The sequence below is a fragment of the Lytechinus pictus genome, chromosome 4 (genome assembly GCF_037042905.1).
Source record: "Lytechinus pictus isolate F3 Inbred chromosome 4, Lp3.0, whole genome shotgun sequence".
Lineage (NCBI taxonomy): Eukaryota > Metazoa > Echinodermata > Echinoidea > Temnopleuroida > Toxopneustidae > Lytechinus > Lytechinus pictus.
The window spans coordinates 19,676,495-19,704,200 of record NC_087248.1 but is presented as its reverse complement, the minus strand read 5'-3'; the positions used below and the strand labels follow the sequence as shown (position 1 = coordinate 19,704,200).

The 27,706-nt window shown below is 38.4% G+C and overlaps 3 protein-coding genes across 4 annotated transcripts in view; 2 read left to right on the top strand and 1 right to left on the bottom strand.

Annotated features, from left to right (window-relative positions):
• Positions 1–6,885, top strand: part of LOC129258334 (organic cation transporter protein-like) — a 36,808-nt gene extending 29,923 nt beyond the window's left edge. For both annotated transcript variants that reach the window (XM_064098572.1, XM_054896622.2), the window contains exons 8-11: positions 614–822; positions 1,425–1,533; positions 2,580–2,789; positions 4,101–6,885. In XM_064098572.1, coding sequence (XP_063954642.1) covers positions 614–822; positions 1,425–1,533; positions 2,580–2,789; positions 4,101–4,278 — 706 coding nt within the window. In that variant the 3' untranslated portion in view covers positions 4,279–6,885. The remainder of the gene's footprint in view (positions 1–613; positions 823–1,424; positions 1,534–2,579; positions 2,790–4,100) is intronic.
• A 2,841-nt stretch (positions 6,886–9,726) lies between these two features.
• Positions 9,727–18,925, bottom strand: LOC129258335 (5-hydroxytryptamine receptor-like). The gene is made up of 4 exons (XM_064098971.1): positions 18,284–18,925; positions 16,626–16,839; positions 11,979–12,810; positions 9,727–11,444 (listed from the first exon to the last, which is right to left on the bottom strand). Exons 1-4 carry the CDS (start codon positions 18,316–18,318, stop codon positions 11,227–11,229), a joined length of 1,299 nt encoding a protein of 432 aa, XP_063955041.1. The 5' UTR covers positions 18,319–18,925; the 3' UTR covers positions 9,727–11,226.
• A 1,513-nt stretch (positions 18,926–20,438) lies between these two features.
• Positions 20,439–27,207, top strand: LOC129258337 (mitochondrial import inner membrane translocase subunit Tim13-like). The gene is made up of 3 exons (XM_054896624.2): positions 20,439–20,757; positions 22,452–22,520; positions 23,398–27,207. Exons 1-3 carry the CDS (start codon positions 20,635–20,637, stop codon positions 23,497–23,499), a joined length of 294 nt encoding a protein of 97 aa, XP_054752599.2. The 5' UTR covers positions 20,439–20,634; the 3' UTR covers positions 23,500–27,207.
• Positions 27,208–27,706: the final 499 nt, after the last annotated feature.

The window sequence follows — 27,706 nt, the reverse complement described above, 5'->3', positions numbered from 1 at the left end:
TTAAATTTACACTGATCTTACTATTCGTATCAAATGTTCCTTTTTTGGCCTAAAGGTTAAACTTGATTCTCAAAATTCTGTTTGATGGGTAATTGCAAAGGTAACCTCCATGTAGCCTTGTCCATGCACTTTGGCTCCCCTTCAATCTGTTGACCCCTCACATACACCCCCTCCCCCACAAAAAATTATCTCTGAAATGAAGGTGATTTTGGTCAAAATTCTATATTTTAGCATGATAATCTGCTTTCCAGGGAGTGCTGCCCAAAGACCTGCTGCCTATATGGTGTAAAACATATTCAGCACCCCCAGAAAATCTTTGGGGGTCTTTCAGCATCCCCGCTTCCTAGGGCCATGCCATGATTCCCCCCTCCTCCTTTCTCCCTTTCTTCCTTTCTCACCCCTTACTCATTCTCTCTCTGTATATATATCTTTTTCTCTTTCATCATCTAAAATACTATCGTGTTTTTTTTCTTATCAACGCTTTCATCAGCACTGCTATAAATAATATTATTAGTGCTGTTATCATCGTCAAATTCATATCATAAGATTATTATTTTCAGTTAATATTGGCTCTTCTCCTTTTTTCAACTCTTTTTTTTTCTTCTTCGCTTAGGATGGTGAATTCCCTTGTCTACCATGGCCTGTCTCTCAATAGCTCGAACCTGGGAACCAATGATTACGTCGCCTTCGCCATTTCTGGCGGCATCGAGATCCCAGCATATCTCATGGACGTCGTCATCGTCCAGGTCTTCGGTCGGAGGCTCAGTCTTTCCTTTTGCATGATGCTGGGCGGTCTTGCTTGTCTTTCAACTGCCTTCATACGTAAGATTCATGTCATAGGAGTTGTCCTATGGGTGGGTGTCCCGGGGGTTGATGTCCCGGGGGTAGATGTCCTGATACGTATTATTATTATTAACGTAAAAGCTTTGGTCGATCTGGAGTTTGTTGCGCCGGGGACACTGAGGCATAAACTAGTTATTACTCGCAAGGAACCGACTTATGAATCGGGATATTGCCTGGATAATTAAGGGGCCCCGTTTTACAAAACGTGTCATGATACCAAATCTGCAGTAACAGTTAAGAGCTACTTAAATCATCCAATCTCATTGGCTGATAGTAAATTTGTTACAGTAAATGATCATTGCAACCATTCTTTATGAGACGAGACCAGGGTCCCGTAACACAAAGGGTTAGCGATCAATCAGTAAGTGAAATGGCCTATCACGATCATCGTTGCATGTGCATTTTGCTCAGTAGACTGACGAGGAACCAATCGGAATCACTCTTTCAAATGAGCGATTAACCTTTGTGTGATGGAGCCCAGAAAACTCAACTGATCGTCCTCCGTTCGTCGAGTACTTCGGAAAGTAATATATTAACCTTGAATATTGACCTTGATTTTTTTGTTAATTCTGTCTCGATAGCCCCTGGTGCTGTCCTAACCACCGTTGCTATGATAGGCAAGTTTGGAATCTCAGGTTCATTCACCATCATATACCTCTACACAGTGGAGCTTTACCCTACAAACGTCAGGTATGATATACCAATATATAATACGTATGGTTACAGAGATTAGTAAAGTTACTTAACAAGCATTAAAAAATAAAAAGGGGAACCAAATCTACAAGCATTCTGCTTCTAAGGTTTCCTCCATATTTCCGCTTTATGTACCTCATCCATGCAGAGTATAAATAATTATTGAGAATGCTTGTTAATTGTATTTCATATTTATCATAAAAGGCCCTTCAGCATTATTATGTTATCATATAAAATTGTGTCATTTGGGAAATAAAACCTAAATTAGAAGTAAATCAAATAAAATGACAATTTGCCCTCCTTGTCCTTGGTGGCCGACTGTGGCACCCAGTGAACGGCAATAAAAAGTTCAAGTTAATATCTGTAATGATATATATTTTCATTCATAATGCTCTTGAAACAGTCGAGTAATTAATGCATGTGTTAACAGTCTAAATTCCAAGGATTTAAAATGCAGATCCAGCTGTGAAAATTGACCTGCCAATTTAAACCTTGTGGATTTAAAAATAAATCGAAAAGAATTGGATCTAAATCTTTTCGGACCAAAAGTTAATCCCTAAGATTAGAAATCCATCAAATATGTGACTGGTCGCTACATGCTCACATCCGATCTCGATTTATTCAAAATCCTAGAAATTTAGAGTGTATGATTATAAAAATAAATATATCACTCGCTTGTACCCATCAATCTTTTAACGGGGAAAAGACATTTGCTCCGGCGACATTATTGTTCGTGGTCTTATTGCGTCTAGGATATAGGGTTAGGGTTGCAAAAGGGCTTATGTTAGTTTTGTAGGGTTTACGATAGGGTATAGGCTTGAGCACTCTACAGAGTGGATTTGGCGCTTTATAAGTCACATTATTATTATTAGTATTATTATCTAATTTGGTCATTCGATTAGTGTGCGGAATTTACAGCGGACCCATTGTTGCCGGAGCAAATATCATGGAATCCTATTAATATCGAGTGTCGTCGGCGCCCTTCGGCGTTATGTCTCGGACGACTTTCTCATGTCAATTGTTTCCTTTCTCCCTCTGTATAGGGGTGTGGCTATCGGTAGCTGTTCCATGTTTTCTCGGATCGCTGGTATAGTAGCGCCTCTCATTCTCGTACTCGACAAGTACTGGGCACCCCTCCCCTTGGTTATCTACGGGTCTGTGTCTGTCTTGGCGTCCCTGACCGCACTTGCCTTGCCCGAGACACGGGGCAAGAAGCTTCCCGAGACGCTCGAGGAAGGGGAACGATTCGGATTGTAAGTACAACACTATAGGCGTACTTACAGAATGGCAAGTGGGCACTTATCCGGTTGCCCTTATCGGCTGGCGCAGAAAAGGGAGTGGATGAAGGGTTACAAAAGTATAATCCAAGGCCCCGTCTTACAAAGAGTTACGAATTGATCCAATCAATCGTAATTCTATGGAAATCCATCAGTGTCATCTCCTTAAACAAAGGCGAGCACACAAAATTGTCAATAAAATAATGATTGTATGTATTATACATCATATCTATAAAATATTTTGAACAAACATGTATTTTAGATGTGGGCGTTGCTGGCTTTCCATAGTTGAGGTTGATCAAATCTATCACAACTCTCCGTAAGACGGGGGCCCAGATTTATTTTTCATTATCTCAACAGGCATCACAAGTTGAAGGTGCGATCGATATATGTTAGCACATTCCTCGACTCAGATATTTGAACTCTTTCGAAGGTTATTTTTATATCTTGTCTTCGTCGCTAGTTGAGTCCATCGAATATGATTTATCAGGCGTTAATAAAAGAAGTTTATTTTGATATACGGTGTTTTTCCCCTTCTGTCGAAGCAAGTAGTAAAATAATTCGTTCGTGTATACATAAAGCAAATAACAGAAGGTCCTCTTTAAAACCAAAAAAAAATGTATAAAGCCTTAATTTCAACTTTAAACATTTCACTTGCATGTTTATAAGACTTTAAACTTGATATTATTTAAAGTAGGGATACGTTAACATACCGTGTCCCTTGTGGGTGTATTTTGAATGTGACATCATCTTCATACTTAAACATGGTGAAACTCATATTCACATTACCACATTGCTAACACAGGGTAAACATACACAGTCACTATTGAAGTATCCACAGTGTGGCACTTTCTTCACTTTGTTAATTTGGGCAGTTTAATACTGTAAATCACATGTTCACAGCATAGTCTATTGAACGCACTGTGAATACGCTCTGATCTATCTAGCAATGCAGGATTTATTCAAATTTCAGCAAAATACAGATTTTCAGAGCCCCCTCTCACTCTGTCTAAATGATAACATTGATGGATTCACCCATTCAGTGGTTCGAAAGTATTTAATTTGTAATATAGTGTTGTTGATATGATTTTTTTTCTTTGTTTCTCTCTTTCTTCTTCTTCTTTTTCTTCTTCCTGTTATTATTATTATTATTATTATCATTATAATGATTGTTATTATTATTATTATTATGTTATTATTATCATCATTACTATTATTTATTATTGTTGTTTTAATCACTACTTGCTCTCTCTCTCTCTCTCTCCCTCTCTCTAAAACCCTTTTCAGGAAGAATGACATGGATGAGAACTCCAGTGACAGAGATTCCGAGTATGACGTTTGTGACGCCAAGAAGGCAAATGATGTATCCAAGGAGAATGGAAACACATTGGACATCTCAAATGGAGTCACCCACGATAACCCAGTTTTCGAAATGGAGGACGAGGGTGGAGAGAAGGTCATGTGATTCACCAAGTCTCATCAGGAGCATAACCAATAGACTTGTTGCCTTATCCAGGTGGTATCCCCTGCAGGGATTGCCCCATTATACATTTTCTGTTCGAAGATAGGCATGAGAGGGAGAGTGTTCGCAACTATATAGGTATCACAGGCCTAATTCATTTCCCATAGACTCGTGTGTTAAAGTGGCACTTAAAAAAAAAATCATAAAAAATAAGGAGGAAATTCGAGGGTTGAATGTTTACTACCAGTGGACAGGATATATGTCTGAGATTCCATATCTGACCAGAAAAGGGTACATCGACCGGCTCATTTTAAAAATAAAACGGCACTTATGAAGACTACACCCGACAGGATCAAATTCATTACTTGAGAGAGTAAAATGGCCCTAATTCTTCCGCCAGTAGAAAAATGGTTCCAAAGTAGTGATATATCTTTCCAATTTGGAAAAAGGAAGTTCAGTAGGTACCCTCCCTAGAATCAGTGTTAGATTGTCAATCATATTCATTCATGTTTGTCAATCAGCAATATCAAATTTCAAAATTGAGCAATGGGTTGGCTCGAATGAATATCTTTGGCCTGCCAATTGTAATTAGGCCCGTGTGACCTCAAAAAGCCGGAGAGAGCTACGTATACAACGCGCTCTTATTATTGAGGTCACTTATACCGTGTTTACATGTGATCGGCTTTTGGTTCAGAACCAAAATCCGATGCAGAATCGGCTTTTGGTTTATCTTGCACCGCGTTTATACGCTGTTACAGCTCGCGGTGCAGAATCGGCTCGCGTGTCAAAAACCTGAAATGATACGCACACCAACAATATACGTCATAATAAAGACAACGCTGCATCCGTGCGCTTACAATTACGTCACAATGGTAAAGTAAATGAAATGCGAACCAATTGCCGATGCAGAATCGGCTTTCTGTTTACACGTAGTAAAAAAAGCCGATTCTGCATCGGCTCGCGGTTCTGAACCTACTACTTTGGTGGTGCAAAATTCTGAACCGAGAGCCGATGCAAGTTAATCGCGTTTACACGCTATGAAAATGCCGATGCAAAAGCCGATCACATGTAAACACGGTATAAAGTACCCCAAGGTCAAGAGCGCGCACAAAGTTCCTCGCTTTTTTTTTCTTATACGCGTTGGTATGGCCCCATATATTGTTAATTGTGTCATGTAGCACTTTTGCTGTAGCTTCAAGCCAAGGTCGTGTGAGCGGAAACATAAAACGAGCTCCATCTAGCTATTTTAATATATCGATGGGATTCATTCGTCCTGGGTTGTGCACCTAGTCTGCTGTGCAACCGGCGGGCTGTGCAAACCCTTCACTCGAATTAAGGGTCTGAATGTGCAGCCTACTCATGCCTTGTGTACTGAATAGTCTACTGTGCAAACCCTTCACTCGAGTAAAGGGTCCGAATGTGCAGCCTACTCATGCATTGTGTACTGAAGGCCCTCTCGCTAAGGAATTGGAACAGCAAGTTTTGTATGTCCTAGTCTTTGCGTAAAGACACACTTGTTAATCAAAGTTTCAATCAGGGTCTATGCCTGCAGACTATAAACCAGTTCGTAGTTACTTCATGGACAATTTTGGTCAAATGACCTTTCATTCCTTTCATTATGATAGGCAGATTTCAAAGCAAGATATTACATAAGCATGCCTTACATAGCAGGATGAAGAAATTGAATAGACCAGGTGACTAGAATAACACACCAATGAACATTTTATGAAGGTATTCGTTGCATTTCTAGTTTGAATGCATATTATAGCATGTTGCACAATGTACTTGGCAAACTGTGAAATACCAGTCGTTCGTGGACGCATTGTTGTTGTTTTTGTGGAAGTAAATGAAAAACACAATTCAAGAGAATGTATGAATAATCAAGACATCAACGATGGTGCTTATCTCATTAAATTTTAAACCACCGTGTCACTTTAGTACCAATGATCTTTCTCTGATCATGCGCAGAAAGGAACTACGAACTTTGTTCAAAGGTAGGGCGAATGTACTCACCAGCGCAGCGGGGCACCCTTGACATGCCTGACTATCATGTAAGAGGTACGTATACCTGCAGAGGAAGTTTCGAATCTGAGATCTACAAGGATTCTGCGAGGATAATTTTTGTGCATTCATCCAGAAGTGAATTGGTACTGAAGAAAATGTGGGGAAAATGAACATGTCTTGTACGAACCGGTGAGTGCTCCTAGGAAGTTTACTGTTATTATTTCTAATTCAATGTCGATTTGTATGTCAAATCATCCACCTATTTGCAGCGATAACGATTATGAAATCGCCGGGTGAAATCGATAACTCTATATGCATTTTTGCCAATGATAGATTGTACACCAGTTATTCAGGGGCCCGATGAAGGAAGATCGAAATTTTTGTGAAGGAATAATTGACAAAATTGCGTTGACTCATTGACTTTCATTACTATTATTATTGCCTAGATAAATTCCGCTTGGCCATCAGATTGTCCAATAATTGTTTTTGACAGTTTGTTGACTTTATAATATGCCTACACAATAATAACGAAGTATACTTATAGCAACTTCCTCATCCTTACTAGCATCGGTCTCATAATAAATGTAAACCGCTTATTTTCTAGAATATGCATTATTTTGTTTACTTTAATTTCTGTTGCTTGTGAGTGCTGACCAGTGCTTTTGAGTTTATTTGTATATTTATCATGTTTATATATTTAACACACTTTTTCACACGAATTGATTTTGTCGATTAATTAATGTTATATTTTACCTGTAGGAAGCTCTAGCAACACGTTCTTGTTTGGAGCTCTCTTGTATGTTACCTTCAAATATTGTTGTAATTCTATGTGTTTTCTAAGTGGTTGAAGCAATAAATGAAAAAAAAATGAAATCGTAGCATTAGAGTATGTAATGTCTTATTTTATATTAACCAAGAGAGCTCCTGCCAGCGAAGTGGGCCGGAGCCCAGAAGGTAGCCATAGGCTACCACACTTAACAAATACTAACATGGGTACCTTCGAGTTTGGGGTACAAAAACACTCAAATTTAAAGGGAAAAAAGAAATCATGCACCCACCTTTTTCTATGGATGAAGGTCTAACCGACTTTTGTCCTTTCCGGTATTTTATTTCGACATACATCAATGAGGTTAATGTCTCTTCCTGTTATTTTCTCTGCTTGTCTGACCATTCTACTTAGCATGCAGAGATCTTTCTTACGAAAGCTTGTGTACCAAACCACAAAATCAAATATGATTGTGCTTTCAATAAGTGATCTGTAGAATAAAACCATAAGGTTGTGGTCAACATGGAATGACTTCAATTTTCTCATGAAACACATTCGCTGCATTGTGTATGTGTGGGTGTGAATATATATATATATATATATATATATATATATATATATAACACGATATTATGTTCCGCGTGTTGGACATAGAAGAAATGAGGCATGCATTGTACTTAGTTCCAACTGTTGGAACTAAGTACAATGCATTACCACTTTGCCTCATTAATATATATATATATATATATATATATATATATATATATATATATATATTGTGACGGAAGCGCTGGGCGGGGTTGTTGGGTGGTCCACCGGCAGCTCGCTCTTGTCAGGATGCCTGCCGCCACGTCGATTTCCAAACTTTTAGTCGCGGATCCGTTTGGCAGATATATACTGCCGCAGTTGACACTTGCACAAGCCTCAAACCAGCCAGTACCACCACCAGGCAACCTCCGGACGGCTACACTCTTTATTGTCAGCTTAAACAGCTCACCCGACCATATGCATCTAGCTTGTGTAGTTAAGCTCTCCCGACCATATGCATCTGATTCCTGTAGTTAGGCTCTTTAATACGACCATAGGTATGGGTTCCTCTGTAGTCAAGCTCCCACGACCATACCCATGGACTCTGCTATACATTTAACTTCTTCCGTCGTCTGCTCCAGACCTTCTGTCTGCTTCAGACCAGTAACCACGTCTGCCCCGTACTGCAACCACGTCTGCATTCAGTACAGCAACCATGCACGTCTGATTCCGTACTGCAACCACGTCTGTTCAGTACAGCAACCATGCACGTCTGATTCCGTACTGCAACCACGTCTGTTCAGTACCACGACCACGTCTGAGTCCGTACTGCAACCACTAACATCTGTTCAGTACCGGAAACTACGCCTGGTTCTTCGACCATATGTATATCTTTGCAGGGAGGAACCTAGGATAGATTTCTTGTCCTAGCTAGGCGACGACTGTGGTGAGATTTCCTTGTATGTTTGGTCTTTTGCACGCCAGCAAGAGACTATACCAGAGCTTGCTCGTTTGGTAGTCTGGTTGGTCTGGAAGCGGACAGTTCGGAGTCTGGAACAGACGGCTGGTGGTCCGGAGCAGACGGGTTAGTCTGAAGCGGATGGTTGCTGGTCTGAAGCAGACGGTCGGAGGTCTGGAGCAGACAACGGTGGAAACTACAAGTAGAGCAGAGCCAATGGGCCTGACTGCAGACTGGAGAGATCAGTGAGAAGGACCCGTACATATGGTCGAAGAACCAGGCGTAGTTTCCGCTACTGAACAGATGTCAGTTGTTGCAGTACGGACTCAGACGTGGTTGCAGTACTGAACAGAAGTGGTTGCAGTACTGAACAGATCGACCTGGTTGCAGTACGGAATCAGACGTGCAAGGTTGCTGTACTGAATTCAGACCCCATTCAGATGTGGTTGCCGTACGGAGCAGACGTGGTTGCCGTACTGAACTGGCGTGGAACCGTTACTGGTCTGAAGCGGACAGACGGAAGTCTGGAGCAGACGAAGGAGGAAATTACATGTAGGCCTACAGCAGGTAAGGTCGTGGGAGTTTGACTACAGAGGAATCTATACCTATGGTCGAGAGATCGTAAACTACAGGAATCAGATGCATGTGGTCGAGAGAGCTTAACTACACAAGCTAGATGCATATGGTCGGGTGAGCTGTTGGAGCTGACAATAAAGAGTATAGCCGTCTGGAGGTTGCCTGGTGGTGGTACTGGCAGGACCGAGGCTTGTGAAAGTGTCAACTGCGGCAGTATATCTCTGCCAAACGGATCCGCGACTAAAAGTTTGGAAATCACCCGCCGGCGGAGGCAACCTGACAAGAGCGAGCTGCCGGCGGATCACCCCCACCCCCGCCACAGCGAATCCGTATATATATATATATATACTATATATATTACTAGAATACGACAGATCTGCAAGTAATAATTTAAAAAACCTACCCACCTTGACAATGCATTTGTTGTCGATTTTGAACGTACTGTTTGGTTTTTGTTTAAATGCCATTATTCAAGAAAGTTTGGTTTATGGCAGCTTTGCGAGTTATATAGATTTTAGGATATTGGAAAACATATAGCCATGATTTTGAAAGCATTCGTTATATAGTATCTCTCACCGCAAAGTTTCTTTTGATAGAAGTCAACTACGATGTGCAATCTTTTTAAGCAACTGTAAATGTTTTAATTTATTTTCATGCATGAATATGATTTAGGTTAACGTCAAAGTCTTTTTAATTTCATGATTATATTGCTTCGCTTTTCATAAAAATAGGGTTACATAAATGATAATAAACATGACGTTTTACCCAGGGTCGCCGCTTCAGCTGTAAGATGTTCTTCCAGCGGGCCCTGAGCCATCATATCACAACACATTGCTTCGCTCTTCATAAAAATAGGGTTACATAAATGATAATAAGCATGACGTTTTACCCAGGGTCGCCGCTTCAGCTGTAAGATGTTCTTCCAGCGGGCCCTGAGCCATCATATCACAACACATTGCTTCGCTCTTCATAAAAATAGGGTTACATAAATGATAATAAACATGACGTTTTACCCAGGGTCGCCGCTTCAGCTGTAAGATGTTCTTTCAGCGGGCCCTGAGCCATCATGTCACAGCACATTCATTACTATGATTATGATGATAAAATGGGTATATCAATGACTAATTACCTACCTAAATCGATTTATGTAGGCCACTTAGGGTTCGAAATAATACAGTTGAGTTTTACTTTCCTATCATCATGCTCATTAACCTATTCTTAAGCAAATTTGAAAGTTAATTTCAAGATGGCTCTTACCCATTAATAACCAAACAAATAAAAGAACCATCAACCTTCAATGGACATCAATCTGCAATCGAGTACCCATATAATCATTGTTACAACGATAATACTGTCAACTGTCAAGAATACGTCTCAAGTTTTGAAAAGGAATTGTAATAATACTTAACAACATATTGCATTTACGTTCTTTTAGGACTCTACCAACTCACACATTTTGATTTGATCAATGCTGCAAACATTTCCAAATATGTATACACTGTAACATATATTGGGCAATCTTTTTACCACCACGGGGGTAATTTATGTGTTCAACCAATTTTGGCAGTATTTTACCCAATGCGGGAAGCATATTGTCCAGTAAGGTTTAAAAAAAATAAGCAGCAATTACTTTAGAATGGGCCACATTTTCATCACACTGGATAAATGAAATGCCCAAAAGAAATGCCCAATGTTGGTTGGACACAGAATTCCCCCCATGGAGCACTTTTACCCAATATTTTTTAGAGTTTAGAATGAATGCGAATTCAGAAGAAACAAATATCGCAAACTGCTTTTGCTTCCAAACAACATAACTTACTGTATAATTAAAATCTAGTTGAAGAAGGAACTTTATTCTTTAAAACTATTCGTAAAATCCCTATATTTTGGTAAAGAATGTCCAACCAAATTAATATTAGCCCAATCAATGTTACAATCTACCAAATGTGAGTTGATTTTGCCGTTAATTTTGTAGGACACGATCATATTCACCAAATGAATGGTTAGTTTGACCAAATGTTGTAGTAGTCCATGGTTTGACCAATCATTAATGCCACATATCGCCCATCACGTCACCCCGATAGCCGCTGATTCTGGTGACATCAAGATCGTGTGGTGGTCATTTCGATATCTTTCGTGATAGTATGTTCTTGTACCTAATAATTTCTCTCCTCGCATGCTGATTCATGAAGGCGTATATGACAGGATCTATGACCGTGATACAATATGCCAACCACATTGCAAATACTCCAATGGCATCATTCATGCTGTGGTCTATGGTTCGAACTAACACATAGGGTGTCCAGCAGATTCCCGACGTCAGCACCAGAAGTGCTCCTAGAATCCACAAATAAATAAATAAATAAAAGCCAAAACGATGCTTGAGAGAGATTTTCATATTTTGATAAAAGCTCAAAATGTATTGTCATCTTACACTAAACCTTATTTCCTTCATTTTCACGATTTATATATTTTTTGTCATTCTTTTGTCTGAAAAGGCAAATTTTCAAATAATAATTTTCAAAATAAATGAAGATCATATAGGTTTGTATGGCATGTATGGTGCAATCTTCCTGATAGTAAAGCAAATCTTGGTTCATATTTCTATTGAATTTAAGATTTTTTACCGTCTTCCTCCAAAGTTTAAAGAATGCATCCTTTATTTATCACTTTTATATGAAGTCTATATTCATGAATCACTTTTTTCTGCGTCACGTTTTCATCATCTTTTGATGTTATTTGATGTTCTTTTGATGACACTTTTCATTGAAAGAGCAATTACGCTTTAACCATGTTAGTTGTGTGAACTATTTGAAAACCACTCTAGACTTAAGCTATCAGAAAAATACACGATAGTTTTAGACATCTTACCCATAATGGAAACTCTTCTCTGGATGAAGTATTTCTTCTTTCTTACTTTCAACGATCGTTTTCTTTTCTTGGTCCGCTTCCCAGTGGCATTCCGTTGCTTTTGGTTGTACTGTCCTGAAGCTACGCAAGAACTGCTAGCGACGGACGATGTGAGACTTTCCTTGCGATTATACAATACAACCCTTCCACGTTCTACTGCTGTGTCTTCTGGCACGTCTGGAAACGAGACGTGAGGACGTTCTGCGCGATGCCTTTCAAGAACATCGTCGTCAATGGCCATTCCTGACGATTCATCATGTGATACGCCCTCATCGGTAGGAGTCATTACGTCAGATGGATCCCAGCTCTTGCCGTTGTCTTCATCTGGGACGCTATTGCTTGAGTTTGGTTTGCTTTCACTGTTCTGACTTGGCTCAACCGCACCAACCCGACAAGCCCGCTTCCCTCGTGTTCGACCAGACATCTGGCATTCCTTTAGCATTTGGCCCTTTCGCCAAAGGGTGTAAGCAACGAATGAGTAGCAGGCTACAAGCGTAGGAATCACAAAGAAAAATATGAAGATGATGAAAATTATACGAAATTTCACAGCGTTTAACTTGATGGTGCAATGCCTGGTTGAACTGATGTAAATCATGCTGGATAAGAGTTCTGTTGCTGGTGCCAGTGGGATCATTGTCCCGATGAGCCATGAGGTGGCCACCATGATAAAGACTCTGACATGGCTGTCTGGGAGTGCCTTAAATGACGTCACGATTAGAACACGATCTATTGCTATGACCACAATTGTCATAAGATGAGTAAAAGTGGATAAGTTTGCCAGGAAACCCGTCATCTGTATACGATCGAAAAGAAAATGTAGAATTAAAATATTTGATTACAAAAAGCTGGCAGTGAAAATTTTCTTTTAGGTGGTAAAGGATTAACACGATATCGATATGACACATTAAAGCCTGAAAATGAGTATGATCAAATTTGAAAAACAAAGGTAAAGCTAATTCTTTTTAAAAACATATTTTAAAAGTTTGCCACTAAAAGTCCTATCACCCACAGATCATCAACAAGTATTAAAAAATGTTAACTATTTTGTTTTTTCCAATTTTACAATTTTAATGACATTTTAAGCAATTTCATTCAATGATTACGTAATTGTGATAAAATACAACTTAAGCATGTACTGAGCTAAATGATAGGCTACCACAGTGGTGGCACTTCAGACAGGGGTCTTGGGGCACCCCCCCCCCCACTAAAAAATCAGGAGCGAGAAAAAATACCGGGAAATGAGAAACAGCTAGGAAAGGAAGTGAAACGAAAGAAGGTCATCAAAAAGCGAGGTAAATGATGGGTCGTCTAAATCTTAAATACCTTCTTATTTCAACTGAGAGAAAACAAAGTAGCCTTGCCCGCGCCCCTATCTACCCTAGCGCTGCCCCTGAGGAGATCCTTTACTCTCGAATCACTCTCTACACACAGTGGCGTAGCTACTGTTTTTTTTTCCTTGGGGGCACTGGGGGGTCCTTGCTTTTTCAGGGGGGGCAACATTTTTTTTCTGTGTGTGTGTGTGTATACTATGTCACAAGGGCAGATCCGACTTTCGCCAATGGGGGGTGGGGCCCGAAATTATCTTCACCTATATTTTCCCCGATCAGTCACTTAGCTTTATTTTTATAAAACAACACTATAAATATGGAATAATCGCATAAGCCCTATACAGTATAAAAAGTGCGAGCGCGAAGCGCGAGCGATTTTTTTTTATCCTTCATGTATTTTGTCCTGAAAATTGAACATTCTGGGCACTGTTTGTGATCCTGAACGAGGTCCGTATGTAACTAGATAATTACTGCAAACGCGAAGCGCGAGCAGACATTTTTAATAAATGTTCTAGCATGATCGAAAACAGACCTGTTAAGGACTGTTTACAGCTACCCACGAATACGGTACATATTTCAATAAGCGCGAGCTAAAACTTTTTGACATTTCGACCTACGCAATGGACATTCTAAGCACTTTTTGTAATCATAAATGGGATAGGTATGTAACTTAACAATTGATGCGAAAATTGAGATTTTAGACCTAAAAGCGGGACACTCTATTCATATTTTGTAAATTATGAATAGGATATGGTTAATTGGGTATCATTGATAATGCGAGTGTGAAGCGCGAGCAGATACATTGTAATTATTGATATTCTGATCTGAAAATGGATAAGCATATTTTAAATAAAGAACATGCAGGCTATCTCAATAAACATGCGTGCGCATGTTTTAAATTTTGACCTAGAATCTTGGCATTCTGAATACATTTTTATAATCATGAAGATCAATAATGCAAGTGCGAGCTGAAAACATTTGATATTATGATCTGAAAAGGTCAATTTAAAAACTATTTCAAGTACTGTGTAGGAAAATTGTGAAGTGGATGTGGATCACACTTAATGAATGATGCTGCGAGTGCGAAGCGCGATCTGATATTTTGTGTTATTATTTTAACAAAGGACCGGGACATTCTAAGGACATTTTGTCATCATATGAAAATGGTGACTATCTTCCTAGTATTCCTAAGCTTGTCGACATTCCATTCTGAAAAGACCCAATTTAGTTGTCAGGAATTGATGAAAATGTTATTTTCCTAATTGTTTATCTAATATGCGTAATGACAGCGTGGAAGTTGTTGTTTTTAAGGCTTAAAAACTAGAAAATCTAAGCATTTTGTAATTATGAACACGCATTACAGTGGTTAATACATTTAATGCGAGCGCAAATCGCGAGCTGAATATTTCTAAATAAAATATAATGAAAAGGCCTGGTTTTTTTTTTGTTTGCTTATGTTGAATTTATATAGTACTGACCATTCAAATGCGAGCGCGCAGCGCTAAGTTATATAGGCCTACGTTTTGACGGTCACATAAAACTTTTTACCTGAGAAAACTCAGGTTGTTTTTACCGGAGTTTTTGCCCTGTGTAAAAGTCAATGGCAGAAATCAGACTAACCTTAGTTTTCAGTTTTTACCAGAGTTTTCTCAGGTAAAAAGTTTTATGCAACAGGCCCCTGAAAATTGATATTTTGAGAACTTTGAACTTGGCAAATGAAATAATGCGACCACGCACCGTTAGCTTAAAATGTTGATATGTAGACCATATTAACGGACATTTTACAGAGTGCATTGAATTTGTGAATGGAAAAAATAATGAAAGCTCGATTTCCGAGATGAAATATGTTTTGTATATTGACTTCAAAACTTGATATTTTAAGCTCCATATCAGCCTATCGAGCAAGATATGAATCTCATTGAACAGGCAATTCGAGCGCGTGCGAAAATTTTATTTAGTAACATAAAAGATTTTTTGTTTTGCAAGTCTTCCCACAACATTATTTTATTCACTAGTCTTCCTCCTCTTATTTTCCTCTTCTTTTTGCTTCTGTCTTTCCTTTTCTTTTTTTTTGTTGCTCCGCCAATTTTTCAGGGGGGCACGTGCCCCCCCCCCCCCCGTAGCTACGCCACATTCTACACACTCATAAACTTGTACTTGCGCTTTCACTTTTATCAACATAATAATTATTATACCTCTCTCGGTTTGAACCTTTCTTTCCCATCCACCTTTCTTCTGTTTTATTAATTCCTATATTATTTTGTGAATTAAAAGATTTATCGCACTGTACATAGTATGGTTTTCTCTCCCCTTTCCTTCCGAGGCCTCCATCAATTTTAAACTCCAAGCCTAAAGGGGAATCCAACCCAAATAAAAACTTGATTTTAGAGGAAAAAGAAAAATGAGACAAGCTGATAGGTAAAAGTTTGAACAATATCGAACAAACAATAAGAAAGTTATGATCTTTTTAAAGTTGTAAATATTGGTAATCACTATACCCATGGAGAATTAAAATTGGCCGCATGTATGATGGCATAGTTAAGTAAGGCAAGGACTACTCTTTCATGTACTCCACTACATAAAATGGCTAAAATTTTATTATTTTCAAGTTTTACTTTAAACTGTGATTTTCCTTCATGAGGACATTTAACAATATGCTACCTGTGTCATATAATTATAGATTACTGCCCAAGGGGAATGGGTACTTAGGAGAAAACCACAAATCCCTGATAATTAAGTACATGGCCTATGAGAAAGTTGTCCTTGCCCCTTGTCATAATTTTCTTACTCAGTTGCCAATTTGAAATCTACATAGTATAAAGGATCTCGATTTTAAAACAGCCATAACTTTCTTATTGCTTATCCGATTTCTTTCAAGCTTTCACCATTCTTTTTTATTAATTTTTCTTCTTTCCAACACAAAATTTTATGACCAAGGCTGGATTCCCCTTTAAGATGGCAGTCTCACACCTTTCAATTGACGATATTTTATGTATCATACATGAATATATATTCATAAATTATATTTTTTTTTATTCATTTACATATTTCAGCAATTTAAAAAAGAAAAAAAATGTCAACATGTATTGTATAATATATTTACTTAAAATTATATTATGTACGTTTATCATTATGTTGAGAAATGTTTGCTTATTGTTATGGAATGTTGAAAATTATCATTCTTGGATTTACTTTTGTTAGTGGAACATGGAAAAATGAAATAAAATAAAATCATTAGAAGGTAAATTAATGTAGCCCATTCATCATTGCTGTATCGTACCTTACATAGCAACTTATGCTCTTCGAGGTACTGTCCATCGTCAAATACGGACACCAGAGAAAACGTCATACTGAAAAGAGCCACGCCCAGATCCGCCACGCAGAGGTTCAGGATTAACATGTTGTGAGGGGTCTGTCTAAGAATACGCACGCGTAGAATGATGGCGATGGCCGTTGTGTTTTCTATGATAGCACAGGTCATGATTATGATGAGGCTAAATAAGCAACATAAATAATAATACAAAAGCATTATGGTATCTGTGTTTTTCTCAACATTAAGTAAAAAGAAAAAGTCGCCTTTACCTATTAGTCGATCTTAAATGAGTCAAATATCCGCCAAGCATGATAAGTCAAACTATTTTTTATGTATATCATGCAAAAAAATGTGTTATAAACCTCTTTTAAGTCAGACGGGTTTATCTGGTCCCAATTCATAGATTCAGCAAAGATGAATATAATGTGAGAAAAAAAATGGTACGACACAAGACGCGAGAAAGTCAAGAACGTTTGCAACCAATATCTGAGGATAATGCAAATTATTAGATTTTTTATTTAGATTTTATTTCCGTTCAACAATTTTTTCAAAATATAATCAAAGTAACAATACATATTCAATATAATCGATAATACAGACAAATCAATGACATTTCGTAACAAATGTTGAATATAAATTAAACAAAACTACAATTTGTTGCAGTAATATTATCAATGAAAAGAAACAAGAAATGAACGGAGGGACTTGCCAAGAAAATCAAAAGCTTGTAGAAAAGGCAAGCCCCTAAACTTAGTTTCAATACTAATTATAAACAAACTATATATACAACTCTATACAAAAATCGAGACGGACACAGAAGACAAACTTAAAACAAGTAATCCACAAATATCAAAATAAAACGAATAAGCGACAACAAAAATAAGAGAAAGTAATTCAAATAATAATAATTACAGTGGTAACACAAAAAAAAGTACTTACAAAATCATAATAGGGAGGGAAAAGTGGCAAAGGAAAGAAAGAGGGAGATAAGGGAGGTGCAAATAAAAAGTGCAAATGAAAGGAGGAACATGGCAGGTGCACAGGTCGTAATGTATTGTATCATGTTGTAGTGTTTTTTTTTTATAAGTAAAGTTTGACAAATTTATTGGCAGTTATATTTACACCCGACGAAAATCTTGAAGCGTGTCCATGGATTTCCAACCAAATATCAACCAAAATGTTACAAGCAGTTTTCAATCGTACATACTTTGATATCAGAACACTTCGTCAGTTCGGTTTCCAAGGAAGGGAACATCCGTAGATTATAATGTTTTTACTATTAATTTCATTTTATTTCATTTCGTTTATTTCCATTTTCAACAATTACAGTTTGTTTTGTACATTTTGACATAAAATAACAAAACATATTTCAAGGATCCCTATACAAAAAAATATATTCAAGATGATTACATATCAGGTTGGAAATGGAGGAGGCTGCTAAAAAGCGGAGCTTGTAGAGTGCAGCCTCCTAATAAATATTCTTGTAGTTACATAGCATATAAAAATATATCAAAATCAAAAATAATCATGATCATCATTCTTTTAAGACATCAAACGTTTTTAATAATGAAGAGATCGGAAGCTGTGAGTTTATCAATCTAATATTTGAAGATAAGTGTACTTGCCTCAATGCCTCTAAAGATGTAGAAGCATCCGCCATTATCGGAGAAAATTTTGTACGAAACTGTCATTAATCTGGTGAAATTCGTAGGCCTTTTACAGGCCCGATTGGAGACCCAATGATGCAGTCTGAGATAACCACTGATTCATCGTGCTCAAAGCCGGGGGTGAAAAGCAGTGTTGGTGCAACAATCAAGTTCAGCATCATAGATCAATATCCAAAAGTGCATTATACACCTTTAAAAAACTTATTCCAGTGATTGACACTTTTACTCTCAGCATGTTTCAATCAACTGATTAATGTTCGACGATGGCTATTAACCAATCGTTTGCTTTAACATTCATTCAGTGGAGCAAACTAATGAAGTTTCAAGGGCGTATAGGCTGGGGTGCACTGGGTGCACGCGCACCCTCCCGCTATACTGAAGAGGACTTCCGACACTGGCAAGCAAAACAAAATTTGTACCATTTCTTCTTTCCAAACTTTAGTTACACCTTCCCAAGATGTGCACCCCCATACCACTTTATAGTTCCACCGTCTCTCCAGCACCTCCCCATGCTCAAACCAGCCTACGCCTTTGCCTTTGCTTGAACACTGATATTCAGTGTAACAGACTATGATGTTTCATGCTTTCCGCCCCTCTGTCCGGGTGAAAGAAAATTATTTCAAGAAGCTTTCGGTTTTCTTTTAAGTAGCACTATCAATTAACTTAGAAATGCATGATTATTCGTTTAGTTTCGATCTCACTGACACACCAACTAGTAGGGTAATGTTCATAAGAATTGAACTACATTATGTTGTAAATTGATTGATAGGCCCATATACCGTCGCCCTCTCACGCAATGTGATTTTAAAGTACGTATAGTTTAACGAACAAAAATAAAATTTTGTGGGGCTGGAAACAAGGCCGAAACAGCGCCACAAAGGGGGAGGGGGTAACACCCCCCCCCCTTTAGGGCCTATTGGAGTTTGACGCTTCATGCTGTTTCGGAGGAGCCCCAACCCCCCCCCCCCCCCCCCTCTCTCTCTCTGCTTCAACCAAAGGCCTCAACCTGTCTCTCTTTCCACAAGAGTTTTTTTATATGTAACTCGGCCACATGTGTTCGGCAATGATTTAGAAAGTCAATATAGGCCTATAGATCTTGAATCTCTTCAGGAAGTAGATTTGTAAAAATCCAGTGACAACTATCATCAGTAAACAAATGCTCATTTCAGAAATGCAAGTAAAGATTATTTATTCAAAATTAAGGAAATTTGCAGGAATTCGAGAGAAATAAAAGGGGGGAAACAGATATCTAAGTAACTCTATATAGGCCTACCTATTTTGTTCGACTGAGAAAAGAAAATGACATCACGGTCGTCGCTTCCCCCCCCCCCCCCTACTTCTCAAAATATCATGACGGCGCCCCAGTGAGATAAAGCATAGCACGGCGGTTTGAGGTGGGGACGCCCCCCCCCCCCTCCAAATCAGGCTTGATGATGTGAATTCATATTTTTATGTCAAAGAATCTATATAAAAAAAAAAACAGAACATTCTCAATTCGTTGCTTTTGCAATTTTCGCCGATTTATTTATTTTTTTTATGTTATGTTATTTATTTTTCCCAGAAAGTAGAGACATTATTTTCTAATACTTGCAGATTTGACATAAAAAAAAGACATCCCAACCCCTCGATCGATATCACAAAGGGTTTAACAACAAATAATGAAAATTCCACATATTTGCGATGAATCAAATCCTGTTTCACAATGAAACGAGAACAATTACAATATTCCATATTTCATGAAATAAATACAAAGAAAATCGTGAAAATGTTACCCCACTGTCCCTCTGAAGTCTCAAATCCGTGTTAATACCTTTAGTTTTACATCCGATTTATGACACGCAATTTTCAGAATTGTGCTTATTTGATATCTGGTGTTTTTTTTCCTAATCGAAATAATTTTTCATATTTGTGTGGTGGACTTCCCGTTTATAATGATATCATCATTTTTGGCTTATTATACAGTTATAACTTCTATAACTCATTTTATTACCATAGAAATCATTCTATTTTCTCTATTTATTATAACGGATGTTGGTATTTTTCTATCAAACGGGATTGGTTATAAGTTTCTACGCCATTGTTCTAACCTCACTTGGATAGTCTAGGCCCCAATGGTTTCCCGAGAATGGTTTTGAACAAACACAGATTAAAAACTTTTCAATTCAAATCTTGAGGTATTTTGATCATTAAAACGACAACGCGGTGTATATAGAGTCAATATTTTGATCCTCTAACTTCAGTCGCTTTCCAGCGAGAATGCAAACCGAATTCTTTAGGCTCAGCAAATTAAACTCCAGCTGAAATATATCATGGATTCTTTTGGATCATCAGGCATGTCAGGGGGTGGGAAAATGGATAGCGCTAAAAAGGGTCAGATGATGGAAGAAGTCAGGGCACAAATCGCATTAGCAAATGCCCAAGAATTATTACAGGTGAGCATGAGCAGTGAGTAGCCAGTAAAACCGATCGGGTTAGACATCATTACACTTTTACAGTAACTTACACATTCGTGAATGGGGTGGGACTGCACTGGATCTGAGTGCTTGCAAAATTATGCAATGCGATACACATTGTTGTTGATTGGTTTTTAACGGCGCTCTCATCCAGAAAGGATATCCCAATGAACTGAAACAAAAATTGTGTCTTGGTATTTAAGATTGGGTAATCCTGGGTTTTAGGGGACTAAATTACTTGTCAGTAGAGGCGCACGGCCAATATTGGACTCTGGAGACTGTCTCCAATCAAATGTGGGAGATTATCTCCAATATCAGAGATATTTGTAGGCCTAAAGAATTTGGGTATCCAATTTCAGAGACTTTTTCCAGTTTTGGAGACCAATTTCCTTTGTTTACATTTGCTGCAAAAGGATTACCTTGGCGGCAAATAAAAATGTGATAAGCAGATTCCTCATGAAAAATTACCCCTTTTCACCATCTACTTTAAAAATTCACTGTCTACTTTTGTTTTGATAAGGATTTTGGTTGTCAATCACACACAAAACAAATGGGCTTCTGTCTTTCTGACCTCAGTGAGACAAAATTTTGGGTGGAAAAAATCATGCTTTTGTTGGTGTTGTTTCTTTTGTCCTTTTGCAAAGCAAGTCTCCAATGTGGGAGATTGTCTCCCCTATTGGAGAGAGTCTCCCATAGGCCATATTGGCCGTGCGCCTCTACTGCTTGTTGGAGTAGTTGTTGCACTTATATGAAGTGACCACCAACTTCACCAAACTTACATTGTATATCACACTGCCATTTATTATTGATAGCCCCTCCCTCACACCACCTCCCTACCCTGGGAGGAGGGGGAGGGGTGGGGATGGCAGCACCTGCAGGATTGGGGAGGGCTACGTGTGATATGCTAGGATGAAGTTAGAGACCACTTTTTTATGCAAATAATTCAGTCCCCTAAAACCTGAGATTGTCCTTATGGGGACAGTTTTTTTGGGTTTTTTTAATCACATCTCCCAGCTCCCTGCGGGTCATCAAACTGCCTGCCTCATACTCAAAAGCCCTTCTTGAAATAGGTAGGACTAGGACCACTAAACTTAGAAAGCTCTTAATTTGTCATAAAAACATAGAAATAATCTTCAAGTCCTAAAACATAATAAAAATCACTTAAAACTAAAGTTACAGAAATTCCCTATAACTTCTGAAAAAGTAGCAAAATAGATAGTGTTTATGTGCCAAAAAAAATACATAGCAGAAATTGTACCTCACTGTACTCTCATTACTGTAGGCTGACTAGTGGCCAAAAATAGGCTTTATTCTGCCGTTGGACTGTGTTTAGCTTCCCGTAGGAGTGGTGGAAACATGTCACATTGTTAGACCATCAACTTGGCTGCCATAAAATGTGAAGATAACGCTAAACGTAACTAAACGAACCACGCAAAATATGCAAGAACACTTGGGGCCAACTCACGCATTGACTATTTATGCACATGCCCGACAGCATGATCTAGCGCCCATGGGAGTAGCTACTTAAAATGTGCCCGTCATTCTTCCTCTGCATATACCCATATCACCGTACCCCATTTGCCTTTGCCAATTGGTTCAGCGATTCTTCCAAACTGAATCAATATCAATATAAGATATTATTAAAACTGAAACTGTCTCTTTGATTTTGACAGAAAATGACTGATAAATGCTTCAAGAAGTGTGTGAATAAGCCAGGAACAACATTAGATAACTCAGAACAGGTAAGAGCCGTAATATAATTTGACAAAGATTTAATTTTCTACAAGCTTTCATGTTTTTATTTTAAAAATCTTGCTTTTCAACTACTTAGATAAAATTCAAGAGGTGATATTTGGTGGTCTTGTTTTTTTTTTTTTTTTTTGGGGGGGGGGGTGGGGAAGAGTTCCTTTCGCGACAGCCACCCAAATTGGGGGGATGTAAGGAGTAGGGTTTGTTAGGGTGGCTATCACAAAAGGAACTCTTTCCGTTTTGTGTTTTTGGGGGAGGTGGCTATGCAGAGAAATTATGTGGTTTCAAGGTGTTTGGACAATCTGGGCCAATCAATTGCACTATTCTTAAGTTGTTTACAAAACATAAGGAAAAAAGAAAATGTGTGATCTTGTCCAGATTTCAACACACCTTGTTTAAAAACTCGATGGGGAATGGGGGTAGCAAAGATTTTCATAGTGATAATTTTGGCAAACGAAAAATGCTTCTTTTGTGAAGAAAATTCAAAATTGTTCTTATTTTTTTCTATCAAATCCTCTTTATCTCATGATACCTTTCGACCGTAATAAAATATAACATGACGTACTCTATTTCATTATGTAACATATGCGATAACACAAGAACAAAAACATAGCTTGAATATAATTAGAACATGGTAATAAAGTAAATAGAAAACAGAACTATTTTCTTCCATCTTCTATAAATACCAAATGATTCAAATTTGTCATTCTTATTTGACATAAATGTAATGTTAAACAGAGCAAATGGAAACTCGACATGGATTTAAAAGCATTTAACAATATACCATGTTTGCATATGTTGTAAAATTAAGAATTATGTTTGTAATAATGTCTACTTTCTTTGTTTCTCTTCTCTGTGGTCTTTTCTCAGAAATGCATAGCGATGTGTATGGATAGATACATGGACTCCTGGAACACCGTCTCAAAGGCATATAACATGAGACTCCAGCGGGAGCACAATAAACTCTCATAACGTCCAGGCCTTTAGATAGTTAGTTTTGTACATGAGTTCGTCCTACAGTGATTTTCAGATGTGATGGCCTGCAGTATGAACAGTGTGATCGGTGATTGACGAGATTGACAAGTAGAATCACAATTTTTAATTTGCGGAGCCAGAAGGATGCTATGACTCGACATCAAACGGTTGGCCGATATGCTTCCCACAAGAAAAGCCTATATGCTGACGATATAGTAAAGTCATTCTTTCATGTAATGAAATGTTTTAATGCCCTACTGTCTCTCATTAGTCATGTTTGGTTTGTGAAAGATGGTCATCAGTATTGATATCAGGCGAATGTTTCATAAAGCTGTTTGTAAACCTTTTTATAACTTTGCGCATGACTGGAACATGTTCCCTGTAGGTGCTAAATCCACTATTAGCACAAGAAAGGGTCACCAGTCATGTGTAAATTGATTTATAAGTGGTTTACTTTCGATTGGTCTAACGCCAATTAGTCCAATTGCCAACTCGTCTACTAGCGTTTGGTCTACCATCATTTCGTCCACTATACACATGGTCTAATTGCCATTTCATCCTCTCACTATTTCGTGTAATAACCAGTTGGTCCAATAGCCATTTAGTCCATACATTTGTTCTAATAAGACCAAGTGTTAATTGGGCGAAATGAATGAAAATAAAATAGGTATTAGACCAACTGGTTATGAGATGAAATGGTCATAGGCAAACTGTTGATTAGATGAAGTGATGATTGGACCAAATGGTTGATAGACGAAATGTTGATGGATGGAATGGCATTAGACTATATGAAGTTAGACCATATGATGAGTGGACAAGTTGGCAATAGACGCATTGGCAATACCTTATATGTCAATAAGTTACAAATAGCTTTATGAAACACAATCTTTACATTACTTCCAACAGTGTGTTGACCGCACTCCAATTAACATATTTAGTTTCACTAGTAAACATGTTATGATATCATGAGGTGAAAGAGCGATCTAATTCTCGAAACAGGCCAAACTTGAGATCGAGTTATGTAAAATGGAAAGGAAAGCTAGTACATGTACTAGTAGCCAGATTGTATGAGTTAAGCCCCTTTCACAATTGACGTACGACCACTTGAGACCTTTTGGTCGTGCGACAGGCTGCAACAGGCATCAATCGCCAGTCATCTCATAATATCGCACAGAGGCTTTCACAGTTGCAACAGCTGTCGTACAACAAAAACAACCAGTAAAACCCGTTGCACGAGTAAGTCGCTTATGATCCTATTGTGCTCGTGCGATCACATGCGAGTGTTGCACGAAAGATTGCGAGGGGAACGGTCGCACACAATGGTAGTGCAATGTTGTAAGCCGTTGCGATCGGTCTTGCAACAGTCTTATGGCCCATCATATTATCGCACCCAGTCGCAAGACAGGTCTCTGTACATGTAGGTCGCTAGCACATGTGCAAGTGTTGTACGACCTCCAGTCGAGTAAATGCGACTACTTAGTTGTGCCACCTCTCGCACCAAGTCGTGCAACGTTGAACAACACTCCCACCATGATCGCCCGACCGATGGTACGACCCCGGATACGAGCTGATGCGAGTGAATCGGTCGTATTTGATCGCGTTCGGATTTTGAACATGTTCAAAGTTCAGATGTGACCAGTCACGACCACCTCGAGTTCGTGCGACCGTCTACAACGACTGCGAGTGCTCGCAAGTCACCAAGAGATCGATCGTGCAACAGCAGGAAAAAACTGTTGCAGGCGGTCATAAACTGGTCGGATGTTAATTGTGAAAGGGGCTGTACGGTCGCATACATGCGAATGCAATGGTAGTGGAATGTTGTAAGCCGTAATTTCGATCGGTCTTGCAACAGTCTTATATTATCGCAACCAGTCGCAAGACTGGTCTCTGTAGGTATCTAGCGCACGTGCAAGTGTTGTACGACCTCCAGGCGACTAAATGCGACTATACGTAGTTGTGTCACCTCTCGCACCAAGTCGTACAACGTTGAACAACACTCACACGATGATCGCCCGACCGATGGTACGACCTGATGCGAGTAAATCAATCGTATTTGATCGCGTTTGGATTTTGAACATGTTCAAATTCAGATGCGACCAGTCACGACCACCTCCGACCACCTCAAATTCGTGCGTTCGTCTACAACCACTGCGAGTGCTCGCAAGACACCAAGAGATCGATCGTGCAACAACAAGAAAAAACTGTTGCAGGCGGTCGTAAACAGGTCGTACGTCAATTGTGAAAGGGGCTTTATTTAGAGTGAGGTCAACTCTGGCAGAGTTGACTGAAAGGTTTTACAAAAATTAAATCTAATCAGAATATACTAGTAAGTAATGGTACCATGTTTTCAGATTGAAATGTTTGTTCAATACTTCTTTAACTGCAAGACTTCAATATTTTTAAAGGATATAGTTTAAATTGTTGATTGATCATCGTTTCTTCTATAATATTATGCAGCATTGATCGATTAAAGGTAAATTTGAAGTTGGTTTGGTGGTGAAACTTCCATTGAATTGATGTGTTTAGTGTATCATGTGAAACTTCTGTTCTCACATCTGATCCATACCCCCATTATATGATGGGTACATTGTATCTGAAATATTGAGGCGTTCCAATGTGTGTTCTCTGTACCAGCTACCCTACATCTATATTCATAAGTGACATAGTTGGAATTTCATAATTTACAGATTTATCAAATTTATCTCTCCATGTCTGTCATGCCCTAATGCTAATCTGCTGTAAACCCTTCACTGGGTCTAAATGTGCAGCCTATAATGCCTTGTGTATTGGAGGCCCTCTAATTGAAACAGCAAGTTTTTGTATGTGCTAGTCATTGCATGGAGACCCACTTGTTGATCAATGTTTTAATCAGGGTCTGTGCCAGCAGACTAATCATGCCATACTTTGGTACGATTAAACCTCATTCAGACTTGCAACAAAACTGAGCAACACTTTGTGATAAAATCAATGGGATATGAAAACTTGTGAATTGGTGACATAAATCCTATTCAAATTTAATTGGCCAAAATTCATCACATGACCAGTCATTTATTTTTGCTAACATCAGAATTTTTTTTAACAACTGGGACTAAAGGCCAATTCTGTTGGCTGAATGGTTTTGGTTTTGATATGAGAAGGGTTTATCTTTTGTTTTTCCCCTATCTTATAAATTATAATGAATATCATTTTTCTGGGGTATTACATTAATTACACACTTGTTACCTGTGAAACAGCTCTAAGAGCATTTTCCAAAGACCTTGTACCAGGCCCACCAGGTGTGCATAATTCTTATGGTATTCTTACAGTATATCTTCTGTCTTTGCCCCAAGGCTACAAAAACTGTCAATAATTGCTCAGATTTTGCAGACAAAATTACTGGTAGCATGCTCATGACATTGTAATGAACTCAAATATTTTGTTAATAGTTTATATTTGCAACAATTTTAAGATTTGAATTGTGTAATATGTGTCAATTAGCGTCAGGGAGGTGATTTATCTCGCCATACCCGAACACTGAAAAATGTTGCTATGCTTTGTTTCAACATATCTACATGAATATTTAGTTTGATCAATTCATTTTAGATTATTCCCAGAGGAGGTGAATCACGCCCTTTCTCTCGCATCTTATCACTTGTGTAGGAACCAAACTGACATTGTGAATTGAATTCACCAAATTTGTATATTAAAAAGAAAATTTAAATTATGGATGTTGGTTTAATGTCACTTTTTTCTGTATCTGTGTTCGTCATTTTGTTAATATTTCATGGATCAAAAACCTTGCATGACAGTATAAGGAATCTTTATCATGAGTTTGAAGAGCCATGAAATGTAAAGGTAAATTGTGCTTATTGTGAATTTGTAGTATGAAATGTGACATTCTTTTGTATGATTTTGTGTGTTTTAATCTAGGGGTTAACCCATTACTTACTGGAACCGGGCAGGTAGAGGTTTCTGCCTGTGGGAATACAGAATTTGTCAATTTTGTAATACATTTGGACTGTGTACAAAATACCATGCATTAACAGCCACCCCCCCCCCCCCCCCCCTCCATCTCCTTCCCTTTCTCTTCCTCTCTGTACACGTTTGTCCCTCTCATTCTTTTGGCCCCTCTCTGCACTCTGAATGCACATGTCTGCCCTTAAGTTGTTTACCTATTTCAGAAATTTTGTCATACTTATGAATACAAGAATTTGTCACTGTTTTC

What these genes read in the sequence shown, in the direction of transcription:
- LOC129258335 (XM_064098971.1), bottom strand. Translation starts at nt 18,318, where the DNA reads ATGGCGGATGCTTCTACATCTTTAGAGGCATTGAG. An exon ending in ACATCTTTAGAGGCATTGAG is followed by an intron (nt 16,840 to 18,283) that starts GCAAGTACACTT and finishes TTGCTTATTTAG; the next exon opens with CCTCATCATAATCATGACCT. An exon ending in AGCATAAGTTGCTATGTAAG is followed by an intron (nt 12,811 to 16,625) that starts GTACGATACAGC and finishes GATCGTATACAG; the next exon opens with ATGACGGGTTTCCTGGCAAA.
- LOC129258337 (XM_054896624.2), top strand. Translation starts at nt 20,635, where the DNA reads ATGGATTCTTTTGGATCATCAGGCATGTCAGGGGGTGGGAAAATGGAT. An exon ending in ATGCCCAAGAATTATTACAG is followed by an intron (nt 20,758 to 22,451) that starts GTGAGCATGAGC and finishes TGATTTTGACAG; the next exon opens with AAAATGACTGATAAATGCTT. An exon ending in CATTAGATAACTCAGAACAG is followed by an intron (nt 22,521 to 23,397) that starts GTAAGAGCCGTA and finishes GTCTTTTCTCAG; the next exon opens with AAATGCATAGCGATGTGTAT.